The sequence below is a fragment of the Buteo buteo genome, chromosome 1 (assembly GCF_964188355.1).
Source record: "Buteo buteo chromosome 1, bButBut1.hap1.1, whole genome shotgun sequence".
Taxonomy (NCBI): domain Eukaryota; kingdom Metazoa; phylum Chordata; class Aves; order Accipitriformes; family Accipitridae; genus Buteo; species Buteo buteo.
In genome coordinates this window covers 50,089,056-50,101,614 of record NC_134171.1, presented here as the reverse complement: position 1 = coordinate 50,101,614, position 12,559 = coordinate 50,089,056, and the positions used below count along the sequence as shown (strand labels likewise).

The window sequence follows — 12,559 nt, the reverse complement described above, 5'->3', positions numbered from 1 at the left end:
ATGTTGCTGAATGGGTAGACAGAGCCCAGATTTGTATTATATAGCTAGGGATACGCGTCACCTGGCTGTGCTAGATAGCCCTGTCTTGTCCTTTGGTTGTCTGGATTTTATTGTACTTTTTACAAAAGAGTTACCTCCCTTACTTCTGACATCTGAGTTTCTTGAGACATTGAAAAAAGCGATTCAATGACATTGTTCAGAGGGGTTTGTCATGTGCAAGGTCACAAATTCCTTATTTCTGTACAAATTCAGTAAAAAACAGAAGGAATTATGTATTTTGTCCATAAAGATACAGAGCTAAAGAAAAAGTTAATTTGGTAGTTTTCTTTTGCCCAAACCATCTTTTATTCTTTCTGGTCTAAGTCTCTGGGATTTAAGAAAATTAAGACTATCTGGCAGAATCTGTTCTTAATTTAAGACTGGTATTTTCTGATGGCATGTCAGTTACAGAACTGCATAATTTCAAGTTGTATGTTCTTCCCTAGGTTTTGGTGCTTAGGAAAAAAATACTTGTGAGAAGGTATAATTCTGCTCAGGCACAGAGCCATACTGTCAAATTTCTGTGACATATTTCATTGGCTAATTCTTGCTTCACTTTCAAAACTAAAATTCTGGAGTTCTATCAAAAAAAATTTAAGAACTTCTGGGGCCAAAGTCTGTTTTACTAGTTCTGCTAGAGGCTGTATTGTCTTGTTTTAGTCTTTATATATTTGGTAGTAGAAAGTGCTTATTTACCTTATTCTTTTAGCACTATTGTAAAAATCTGAGTGAAATTCTTCTCAGAAGGTCTTTAATATGTATATATTTTGCAGTCAAAACCATGTGCTAGATAATTAGGAGCCACACTGTGGTATATATAAATATTATGCTATCTTTGATACAACTCAGATTGGTTATATACATCTTTAAGTGCATATGATTTACTTTTAATTTGGCATTCAGAGAATTTGGGTGACCAAGATAGCTACTCAAAACATCTTGAGTGTTTATGTAATTTGTGTTATTTCAATTTATTGAAGATAGTGCTGAAAATTTGACAAATTATATGATAAATGCAAATTTTTCATGTCTTAGCATTTACTGCTTTACTACATGGCATTTAATTGCTAACTATGATATAATTATTTTTCTACTTGGAAGGGTTGTTTTCATCTGAATAATGGAAAAATGTACCAGCTTTTTAGTGTAAAATGTTGCAGCTGGCCAAGTGAACAGAACTGCTCTGTGGAAGATCTGGCATGGTCCTGTCAAATAAACTTTGTCAAATGGACCTCAATTCTATTGTGCACTAACCCATCTAAATGAAAACCTCTAACACAGTGATAATTCAATAATACTTGCTTGATGATTACACAGCTCACCTAGGGGGAAATGACCTGTAAATTATAGTGTACAGATTAGAAGGAGTATCTTTATAAATATCCTAGAAGACTGCAGGTTCCCATTTAGAAATAATACCACCTTTCACCTTGCTGAAAGTATTTGGACAGCTGCTGTAAAAAGGTGTAACCCAAGCATTACTGGAATACTTTGAATAGTCCCATGCTTTGGGGAAACCCATTAGTAGCTACAAAACTTAATTTTATTGGCTACGAAGTGGCTGTATGTTAAAGGTGCTTTCACTTTTTGCATCAAACACTGCAACTGAGTTGAATTTTAACCTGGTATAAACTGTAGCAGTTTATAAATGTAAGCTGAGGGAAGTTGAAGCAGTTCTGATTTTTTAGTTCCCACAGCGTGCAAACTTCCTCTGTCCCTGATCCCACTTGTCCCCTCCCTCTCTTTTGCCAGGACAACTGTTCATATGGGACACTGACTGAGGTTAAAACTCACCTTTATTTCCTGGATAGTTTTAACCTGAATCAATTCCCTGAGCCAATTCACTGTGTGGTGAATTGAAGCATGAACTCTTCTGCCAGTATAAGCAGGGGGCAAGAAGTTGAAAATGAATAGAAAGGAGAAAAGAGTGGGAATGGTTGGACTTTTTTCATCAGTGAGGTGGGCTTATTCAGGTTTAAACTGCTTGTGGGTCTAGAGGATAAGTTCTAATAAGAACATTCATGGTCTTTTCATGGGCAATATGAAATCCTTGTAGGAAGGGAAACGTGAAGGAAAGGAGGAATCGGATAGCCGAATTCCTGTAAGAGGGCATGAAGCTGTAAATTAGAAAATATATTGTGTGGATCCCAAGGGAAAATAGCCAGTAATAAAGAATCAGTGCAATTGGTCTAACACAGTGAGTATAATACATTAAACTGAACTTGCAATGACAGTAATTTCTGGCTCTTTGCTATTACTTGGCACAGTGACTTGTAAAAGCTGGATCTCTTTACACTGTTCTGCTTCACCAACTAATCAGTCATCAAAGGAGGCGAGAAAAGATTTGCTAGAAATTATTACATAATTAGAGAAGGGTATTACAAGGCTAAAAGTGGCTTTCTCTTTTCAATAATATCTAATCAAGTATCTGTCGGACTCTCAGATAGTCTCTTTTGTGGCAGATTACATCTTAAATATCTGTAACAACTATTGTTGTATAGAAAAACATGTGGATGAGTTTTTTAAATGGTATCTTTAGATAGACACTTTAAATTTGCATGTATATTGAAAAAGAAAAATTCCAGCAACTTTTTATTGTTACAACTGTGGATAATGAAAATAAAAGTGGGAGAATACTGTTCTGATTAATGCAATGGATATGGATTTTTCTTGTTTTTCATTTTAAATCCTACAGTTTTATCTTGGGAGCAGAGATATCCCTGGTCTTTACCATTAGTAGAAAAGATCTAATGCAAGGGATGCTGCTGGTGGGTTTTTATTTTTGCTGTTGTGGCAGTGGTGGATTTTAATATTGCTGAAATACCTTTATCAAAAACATAGCTTGAAATTTACTTACTTAACAAAGGTCTTTTCTAGAAAAATACCATGTCTTAATTTTATTCGTCTCCCTTTGTTATGGTATTTTTCCTGATACTTGAATTGTCAGAAGTGAAAAATTTTTAAATTAAATATCAGATTTGTGGATGTATTTAAGTTTTGGCTTGTTTTTTATCATCCTTTCAAAGATGTTAAATTCTGAGGGCTAGCTAAAAGCTTACTTGGACAAATTATACTGTAATCAATGTTTACAGTGATACAAGGTTTTTGTAAGCTGCCTCACAACTTGACTGTAGTGGACATGTTTGACATGGGTAGTAAATGTTTTGTTCTCTGGGAACATTGGTTCTTTTGTTGTTTACCAAGGTACCAAGTTGAATTTATTAGAAAGGATTTCTCTACTTTCCCCAAATCTGTCTCACGAGACATTAGTTTAAGAGGAGACAACTAGCAAGTACTCTGAATGAAGCTTAATAGCATGGTTTTGGTATCTTAGAAAACAGAGATCTTCAATAATAACTGCACAAATTGAATGAGTCTCACTTTCAACACTCAATGTATTATGTGTAATGTGATCTGTAGAAAAGGTGTACAGTTAAAAGGGGTTTTGCCAATGCTGGGTTTTTCCTAAGTGTAACTAATTTCTCCAACGTCCTTCTAGTTAGCTGCAAAAAAAGTGAGTTCTCTAGAGGCTCATTCAGAGCAGGCTAATGTATCCCATGGAGTAAAAGGAAAACCAGCTGCATGGAGCTAAAATTAGCCTTTTTGAATACTTCTCTAGATGCCTCAAATCTTTGGAAGTTACACTTACTGTCAGATATGGTGAAAGGGAGAAGCAAACACAGAATGCAAGGTGGCAAAATAAGATATAATTGTAAAGGAACAGATGTCTGCTTGCCAGATTAATTGATCTTTTTCCTAAGCAGCATACGTGGCTTTCATTTCAAATGCTGAAAAGCAATATTTTTCTTTGACTTGCTCTTGCGAGGAAGCAGAAGGGTGATCTCTGTGCTGGTCTGTATGGTCAAGTTGCACACAAAGGCACACTGAGAGTGCACTGGAACTTCTAGAACATGATAGCATTAAAACCACTTGTACAGCATTAACTTGCCTGCTTTGAGTGTTGCACAGTGGGCTGTGAAATAGATCCTAGCTTTATTTATTGCAAAAGTTTGAAGGAGTGTTGTGGATAAGGCAGTGCGTTTTCATTGAAAAATTATTCTTACAAATCCACTTAAATCTTGACAAAACTTAGTCTTCTTTCCTCTTTCTCAGAAAGTGGTTAAGCAGATTCAGCAACTTCTTTCCCAAGAAGATCTAAAAACTAAGTGTAACGTGGCACCCTGCACAAAAAAACTCAATTCAAACAATTGAGATTTAACAAGGTTGTAACTCACTCCTTTGTGAACTGTTTGGGCTTCATTAATCATTGTCTGGTTCTTCTACCTCTCTTCAGTGGTATCAGTGAAGTGTTGTCTACGGTAAACATGATTTCTTTTTTTGTCTAGTCCCCAAGCTGTTAGGAGCACTGAACATGCTCTCAGAATTGAATGTTTCTTTTCTAAAGTAGTCTCTAGCTGACTCTCTTCTGCTCTTTGTTTCATTCATGACATGCACTCTGAAAAGCACATGGGTTTCTCTGATACAAATGTAGGATGAGATGTCCAAAGAGCATCAATTTCAGAAAAAGGTCACTGCCCTTATGAATCTGCTGGCTTTTCTTGCTTTCATTCACAGCTTTGGTATTTTATACATATACACAGGCCCATTCCTCTGCCTTTAGCAAACATCTGTGAAACCTTCAGGCCAAGAAGGTGCTTCCTTTTCCCCATAAAGGATGAAGGAGAAGTGACACAGAGACGTAATGATGTATTATTTCTGTCTGGCCTTTCCTTGGCACGGGGTTTAAACTCTTCGATGAACTGTATGCTATCATAATGATGTCACATGATGGATTTCTTGGGCTTTGCTTTTTACAGCTTGCTGCTATAAAAACCAAAAAAAAGCCAGTTCTCAGGGCAGTAGTCAGCAGCTTCCACCAGAAAGCCATACTTTTTTACCCCACAAGTCCCCACACCTTTTGGCTATTGCAAAAAAAAGAAGAATAATCTTGGCTCCAACCAGAAACAATTTCCTTTGTTTCACAACCCTGGCTCCTTTCCTGAGCAGGTTTTTTGGTGGGTGAATATGGCAGTAGTCCTATGGAAAAGCGTGTGTATGTGCATAAACAACGTTTGCTTTATCACACTTACAATAATACAGAATTTAAGTTAGGGCTGTAGCCACAGTGCTAATTCAGGCAATCTGTAACTTTGGGGTGCTTAGCCTAGTAACTTTATTTTTTTTCACTTGTGAGGGAAGGAGGAATGAATTAATAAACTGTATTCTGAGTTGGAGTATATGTTAATAGATACTATTTTGTGAAAGTACTATATTCTTATTTCTGGTTTTGGTAGCACTGAACATACAACTACAGGTCTAGAAAATATGTCTATAGCTGTTGCTTACTTAGCCTTATGAAGTTCACAGATCCTGTGAAAGTGTGCCTCGTTCCTTTTCTTTCACTGTTACATTTTAATGCTTGATTTTTGACTAACCTTACTGCAATAAACCAAGAAGGTGAACTTATTTTCCCATCCTGGTGAAAAATTTGACTGTTGCTACTTCACTGGTGCTTTGTTTCTAATGCCAAAATGAGCTAGTAGCCTGCTGATTGAGGATGGAGCTGAGCATTAGAATAAAGCCTCAGAATGAGAGTGAATCAACGACCTTAACTTTAGAGCTTCTCTCTGCTCTCCACATTGGTGCACCCTCTCCATAAGGTCTGCAGGCTGCATACAGCATTCCTATGTTCTGTGTAACCAGCCAGAAGCAGCTTGTGATCTTAAACGCTTTAAAGAGAACGTTTGCAGCATGACATTACTGTGTACATGGCTAACATGCAGCATAATGGAACAGGGATTTTAATATTTACAGCATGTTACGTAAATGTTGCCCTTCTGAGTATTTTCTAAATCCTCTTAGCTCTTAAGTGACAGCTTTGATTCTTTTTTTTAATAAAATCAGTCTTTTCATTTCTCCAGCTAAGTTTGGTAAACAAAAGATGTTTAATGCTTCCTTTCATATAGGCAGATTCTTGTATTTAAGGGTTTATCTTTGTGCACTTAAGCTTATTAAGTTCCTGGGTAACTATTTTTAAAAAGCTGACTTTGCATCAGCAGTACATGGTGCAGAGGTGGCCTTTGGAATTTTCTGTGCTTTCAGTGTATACTGTGAATAGATAAGCTCCAAAAGATTGCAATAAGCAGAGCAGCGTGGGTTATGGTATGCAAATGTTGCATGGATATTTGAATTTTATTTTGATATACAAATAGTCAGTAGCGAAGATTTTGGGGTTTGGTTTGTGTGACTATGTATGTATATACATACTCCTTTTAAAAATTGAGTAAGATGAGAAATTGTGCTGTGGGAAAATAAAAAGAAGGAAAATTGTGGCAAAATTCTGTATAGCTATCGGGATTTTTTCTTTAAAGCTCTAGAACCATGAGTTTGTACTGTGCTTTGATTGTGCTCTGACATTTATTTTTAATAAAGTGGTAGGTGCAGGTGTTCACAACACCCGAAAATGCTTCTGAAGGATGACAGAACTGTGATGCAAAAGAGCTGACATGGGCAGAAAGGTGGTGGGGAGCTTCCAGCATGATTTGTCTCTTTGTATTTCAGTATGTGTGAGGTTTCGGCTGTCAGTTTGGGGGAGGGTGGTTTTTTTCCTGGGGAAGCAAGACAGATAAGAAATGGGTTCTAAATGCTTGTGAGTCATTCAGAAGCATGTTCTTTGCAAATTTAAAAGCAAAGACCTCAATGTTTTTGTTGCAGTGTTATGTATGGAGAGCTTAGAGTGTTTGCCAGGCATACAGTTGCAGAGGGTGGATGGATATTTTGTGTGTGCAATATATTTGCATTTACATTATTTTTGCTTGCAGGTGACTGTGGAAGAAGTGATGACTACTACTGCGTACCTGGATCTCTTTTTGCGTAGTGTTTCAGAGCCAGCCCTCCTCAAGATTTTCCTCCGTTTTATTTTGCTGCACCGACATGAGAATGTGCATATCCTAGATACACTTACTAGCCGAATCAACACACCATTCCGGGTAAGAAAAGTAGGAAGGAAGTTCAGGTACTCAGCATGGATGTAGGTTAAATATTTAAATGGCAGATTCCATATATTCAGTGGGTATCTGTTTAACTAGGAGTTTTGCCACCCCACCTCCCTCCCCAAAATGTGTGATTTCTCCACCCTCTCAATGTTATTTTTAGTGTGTGTGTGATGACATTTAGCTACCACTATACTAAGTTGATAAAAGTGTGAGGTGATTTCACACATAGAGGAAACAGGATAGAGGGAGATGAGGTCTTCTGGAAGTCTGGAATCTGTTAGAAGATTAAAGGTCAATTTGGAAGCATTTTTATTCTGGATACTGCTGAATTAGTGCTGCCATAGATAACTCATAGATAGGGACTTATAAAATATATTTGTGGCAAGGAGCATTTTTGATCTTTGGAGTTTTGCCAAGCAACAAGCATTTTCAAATAGTCCTCCTGGGAGATGATGGGAGCCCTATATGGATGTCTCCAAATTGATCCAAGTTGTGAATTGTAGTACTGCCAATATACTTCTCAGGAATCAAGTCTGTATTATTATAGCATGTTTACTTAACTGTGATGTTGCCTGCTTTCTTCTTTGATTAAAAGAAGGCACTTTCTTGCTCAAGTGATCAGACTGCTGTTTCCTTTGCTTTGCTTTCACTCCCCTGTGTAGTAAGGTTTATCTCAAATTTGCACTGAGTCCCTTCTCAGCCTAGCCACAATGTACCACAGTGGCTGAAGAGCTAGCTGACAACCATAGTAGTTACCTTTGCTAACGGTTGGATCTTCAGGCAGAGAAAATGACTATGTGTTGCACTGGACTACCTACCGTTTTGAGCCGTACTTGGTTGGCAGTCTTGGCTGAATCTTGCATGGTGTACAGCTTCATAGATGATATAAAGAATAAAGTTTTAGTGCAGGTACAAGAGAAGCCAGAACACCAGTATGTGCATTGAATTTGTGTATTAGGGACAGTAGCTTCATCTGAAATTTGTTTTGAAATGTGAGTGCATGCAAATATGGATATATGCTTCTGTTACTGCATCTCTAAGATGGATTAACTCTGGAAACTGAAACGGCTTCTGTCGACGAAAATGCAAATGCTGTTGTCTCTGCTAATCATTAATTACTGTTCCATAGGCAAACGAGACGGGAATTGTAAAGAATTCTGCAGCCCTGAGCAACTCAGGATCTCAGCCAAAATGGTTCTGTGATGCTAAATGAGTTTTCTGCAGTATAGCTTGGCCAAGTGCAAAAGCCAGAATTGCAACCTTCTGTGTGTTTCCACAGCACAAAAGCTATGTACATTATTACTGATGAAAATACTTATTAATAATTCACAGGGTTAAAGTCATGTACAGCCAGGTGGCCAAAAGGACTTGTAAAAATACTATCCTCTTTGTCTCCTTGAGTGTATTTTACATCTTTTCTTTTTACAAAATACAGAAATAGACTAGTTTTATTTATTCAGGTGATTCCTGATTTGCAATCTGGTTGCAAAGACAAATAAGTAATGTGTCCTTATAAATTGAAATTTCTTAAATACAGGAAAATTTAAGGCAGTAGCAGGTTTTTGAACTTTCACAATATGAAGAAAAGTTAGGCTGGGACCTCAGTAAATTTCACAGAGGAAATGAGATTTCCTCTTTTTCCCCCATGTCACCTGGCTAAAACACACCTTTCATGCAAGGATCTGACTTCTTCCAAAAGCTTGTTGTGAAGCTCTTCAAATCTGCCCTCACATTCCTATTAAAAACTCCAGTTCTGGTTATTTGTTCCTCTCTTGCCCTTTTGCTTTCTGCATCTATTTCTGTAGACATAAGGTCTTGGACTAACTGTTGGTTCCTAGTACAAGCAGTGGACAGTGGTGGCAGGGCAACAAGTTTGAGCTCTGCTTTGACTTGCAGCAGACCATTTCATGAGCATTCCCCGTTTCTCTTCCCTCTGCTTATTCCCTTTCTTTTGTTCTTCTGTGAGTGTTAGTTCAATGACCAAACTAGGGAAGGCAGTCAAAGAAACTTACTTTTCAGAGGCTATCAAGTGAGGTTCACTTAAACATTGCTATTTAACTGTTTCACAGAGGTACCTGCCAAGTAAGGGAAAATACATGTATGTGTATGTATTTTTTTAAGAAATCTATGCCTTCATCTGGTCTTGGTCACCGTGCACAGCCAATCATATTGTAGGGGAGCCGAGTCACTCGTCTGAAGGAGAGAACTGGAAAGGGTGAAACAATCTTTAAGTTTATATTATTGCGAAAGCATGGGCTGGAGAGAGGAACATAACAATGTGCTTTTGCAGAGCTAGAATAGAGCATTTAAACAGTGGGAGCAAGGGGAGTGACTGCAGAGAAGAGGAGGAAATTCCACAGGGTGGAAGAGAAGCCATGCCCAGGCAGGATGCTGGATTTCATCCTGAATGAATTACAAAGGATGTTCAGTGACTGAAAAAATGAGGTAGAGAAATACCTGTAGCTATTTCCTTATTTTGTCCTAATCTGTTTCTTTTGTTAGCTGCTGAAAAGTGCGATTAATTTCATATATTAATTATTTGAGTTTACATAATTAATATAGGGAGAGACAAGATTTAAACACCAACTTGAAACATTAGGAAAAGGTCAACTTAGGCTATATGATTCTCACAAGAGTCAGCCTGGTCCTGGAGTCTAAGCCAGCTGTGAGATACTGTTTCCATGAGAGAGCAGCACAGGAGAATGTGCCTAAGAAAAAATGCATTAAGAGGCAGGGAGATAATGGTGCTGCGGTCTGTGAAAACTAGTGAAAGCTTGCAGCTCATGCTTCTACCATTTTGGACACAACTGCAGTCTAGCAAGTGTCTGGCAGGTAGAAATGTACTGTACGATAGCTTTGAAAGTGTTGTATGTCTAATTAGTGACCCAAAAAGCCTGTAGAAGGCCATGTTTCTAGTCTGTCCTAAAGCCATTGTGAAAGTGGGGTGTCGATGACAGAATGGGTATGATTTTTGTCTCTGCTGAGTGTGACTACTGAAATACCTAGTTATGGGTATATTTGATCAGACCTTTGCTAAAGAGGCAAGCATGCAATTCCAATGAGGAATCCTACTTTTCTTTCCTTTCTTCTGGCCTCACGGAAAGGATCTTCATGCCTTGCCATAGTTCCCAGATGTTCAAGTGACCCATAATGGTGGGGCTATGAATACTCCATATGGAGTAAATTCTGACAAAACCGACTTGTTTAGTCCTGGTCTATGTCAGTACATTAAGCTATATTTATAGAAGCATTCAGGTTCTTAATGTGCAGAACACTAATCATTCCTTATACTTAAAGCAACAGAAACTTGAGGCAGTTTATAACTTTTCTTTCAGAAAAGGCCTTTAGTTTGTTCAAATTCTATGTCAGAAGTAAAAACTAAAATGCTATCTTGGAAGTTACAGGTTTCAGTTCATGCTGAGTTAAATTAAATTAATAAATTTTAATAATATTAAGGACTGGTAAATTACTGCTTTTTTAATAACTTATTTGAAGGAAAGTCTGGATTGTATTTTGTTAAAATGTAACATGTTATGTGTATAGCTCTAGAAAATGTCAAAAAAAAATCCCATGGGGTGCTGACAAAATGAAATATCACTAATAGTGTCTTATAAAGCACGATGATCTGGCAGAGCCATTTTGTAATGTAGCATGCAGGGAAGATTGGAAAGGTACAATTTCCAGATCAAAAACTGACAACATTTATCATTTTCCAGCTCTGTGTGGTCTCCTTGGCATTGTTCAGAACACTCATTGGCTTGCATTGTGAAGATGTGATGTTACAGCTAGTTTTAAGGTAAAGCCCAAACTCCTTTTTCCACTCTTCATCCTAATTCTGGGACGTACAGGCTCTGCCTATAGATGCAGAGCTGGATGAGAGTTCACCAAGAGAGCAGAAATCCAAGCAACTACTGAGATAAGAATATTTATGATCCTGACAAAAGTCTACCAGACCTGAAGAAGTGTGATTTACGTCCTGTGATCTTCAGGAGCAAGAGGTTTTGCTTGTGATTTATTTCTATAAAAGTGAGAGAAGAGAAGCTGAGAATATATTTATTGCCTCCAAACTGCTTATTCCCTGCTTCTAAATGTATAATTCTTCTCTCCTGCATGTTTTCTCTAGTGTATTGTACTCTGTGATACAGAGCTATATACTCGTTTGCAGCTTCCACCTTCTTTCTTGTTGTTTTCTGCCTCTTTAATTCCTCTCTCACTGAGAATACTTCAGGTTCCTGAACTGCTGTAGGTAGATTGTTACGTAGTGTTGATTATTTTTGCTTTGCTTCAGAATACTCATAATTTTGGAGTGTGTATTAGGTGAGAGTTGATTATTTATTTGAAAATATTGGTGTAACTGAATTAATTGGGTTTTTAGCACTGTAGATCGTATGAACATTTTGGATACTGTCTGTCCCTCCATCCACAGGCATTAAGGTGAAATGCCCTATAGGGCTGGCTGTGGTGCCTGGCAATGCTGTTAGGACCTCTGTGAATTCAAGTATGTCACTGCTCTAACAGCAGTAGAGTGCTGTATTTAATCTTCTTTTTGTTTATTTAGGGAATCTTTTAGAATTTGTTTGCATTTTAAATGGTGCAACATCAGTCCAGTTAACACTGAGGCTCTTAATAAAGTGCTTTTTAAAAGTTGAACAAAAGTGCTCTGAAGAAGTTCAATACAAGACCGTGTTTCCTCTATTCTTTCTACTCCCCGTAGCTTATTCTCTCTGCATGAGAGCTCAGTCTTGATCTACTGCAGTAAAACACCTTGATGACCCTTCCCTCCTTTTTGCTGGCTGCTTGCCTGGCAAACGTAAACTGTCTCTCTCTGCATTTCCCAGGAAAACAAATAAATTAAGGATTCTGAGACAGGACTCATTCATAGTGGGACCAAACAGCACTGCTGGCCTTTGACATCTGCCCATCCCACACTTCCTCCATCCCTTCTGACAGCAAGTTTGCTCTGACCTGCAAAGGATTGTTCACTTCCCTGTTCTGATGCAACTGATCTCCTATCTCTACTCATTTTGACAGTTCCTCATCAAACCGTAGCTTCATAATATAAAGAGTCAGAGTCTCATGCTCTTGAGAGGTTTAGAATATGGATCGCTGTCAAGATTATTATTACTCTTTCTTTTCATTTGGAGAGGGCAGGAAGGTGGGAAGGGAATTTTGCATGTTGTTACTTTCTCTAACATGAAAGGGTGATGAAGTAATGCTAGACACTGCTGTTTCAGGTATCTGATCCCATGTAACCACATGATGTTGAGCCAGCGGTGGGCTGTGAAAGAGAGAGACTGTTATTCTGTATCTGCTGCAAAACTGCTGGCCCTAACACCAGTCTGCTGCTCTACTGGGATCACCTTGACACTTGAAAGCCAAGGAAAAGATTATATTCTATGGACAAAAGCAGCACAAACTAAAGGTAATTGGTGCTCAGGGGAAGACCAGATCATGAACTGATTTGATTTGGTAGCAGCTCATGGGAGGAGGTGGGCAAGGATGGGAGGCGAAGGAAATGTGGTGGC

At 38.1% G+C, this 12,559-nt stretch overlaps 1 protein-coding gene across 1 annotated transcript in view; it reads left to right on the top strand.

Moving 5' to 3' along the window:
* The window catches only part of FHIP1A (FHF complex subunit HOOK interacting protein 1A), a 93,731-nt gene that overhangs the window by 69,296 nt on the left and 11,876 nt on the right, over positions 1 to 12,559 (top strand). Inside the window, exons 7-9 of the mRNA XM_075029841.1 lie at positions 6,861 to 7,028; positions 10,751 to 10,830; positions 12,269 to 12,456. Of these exons, the coding sequence (XP_074885942.1) occupies positions 6,861 to 7,028; positions 10,751 to 10,830; positions 12,269 to 12,456 (436 nt within the window). The remainder of the gene's footprint in view (positions 1 to 6,860; positions 7,029 to 10,750; positions 10,831 to 12,268; positions 12,457 to 12,559) is intronic.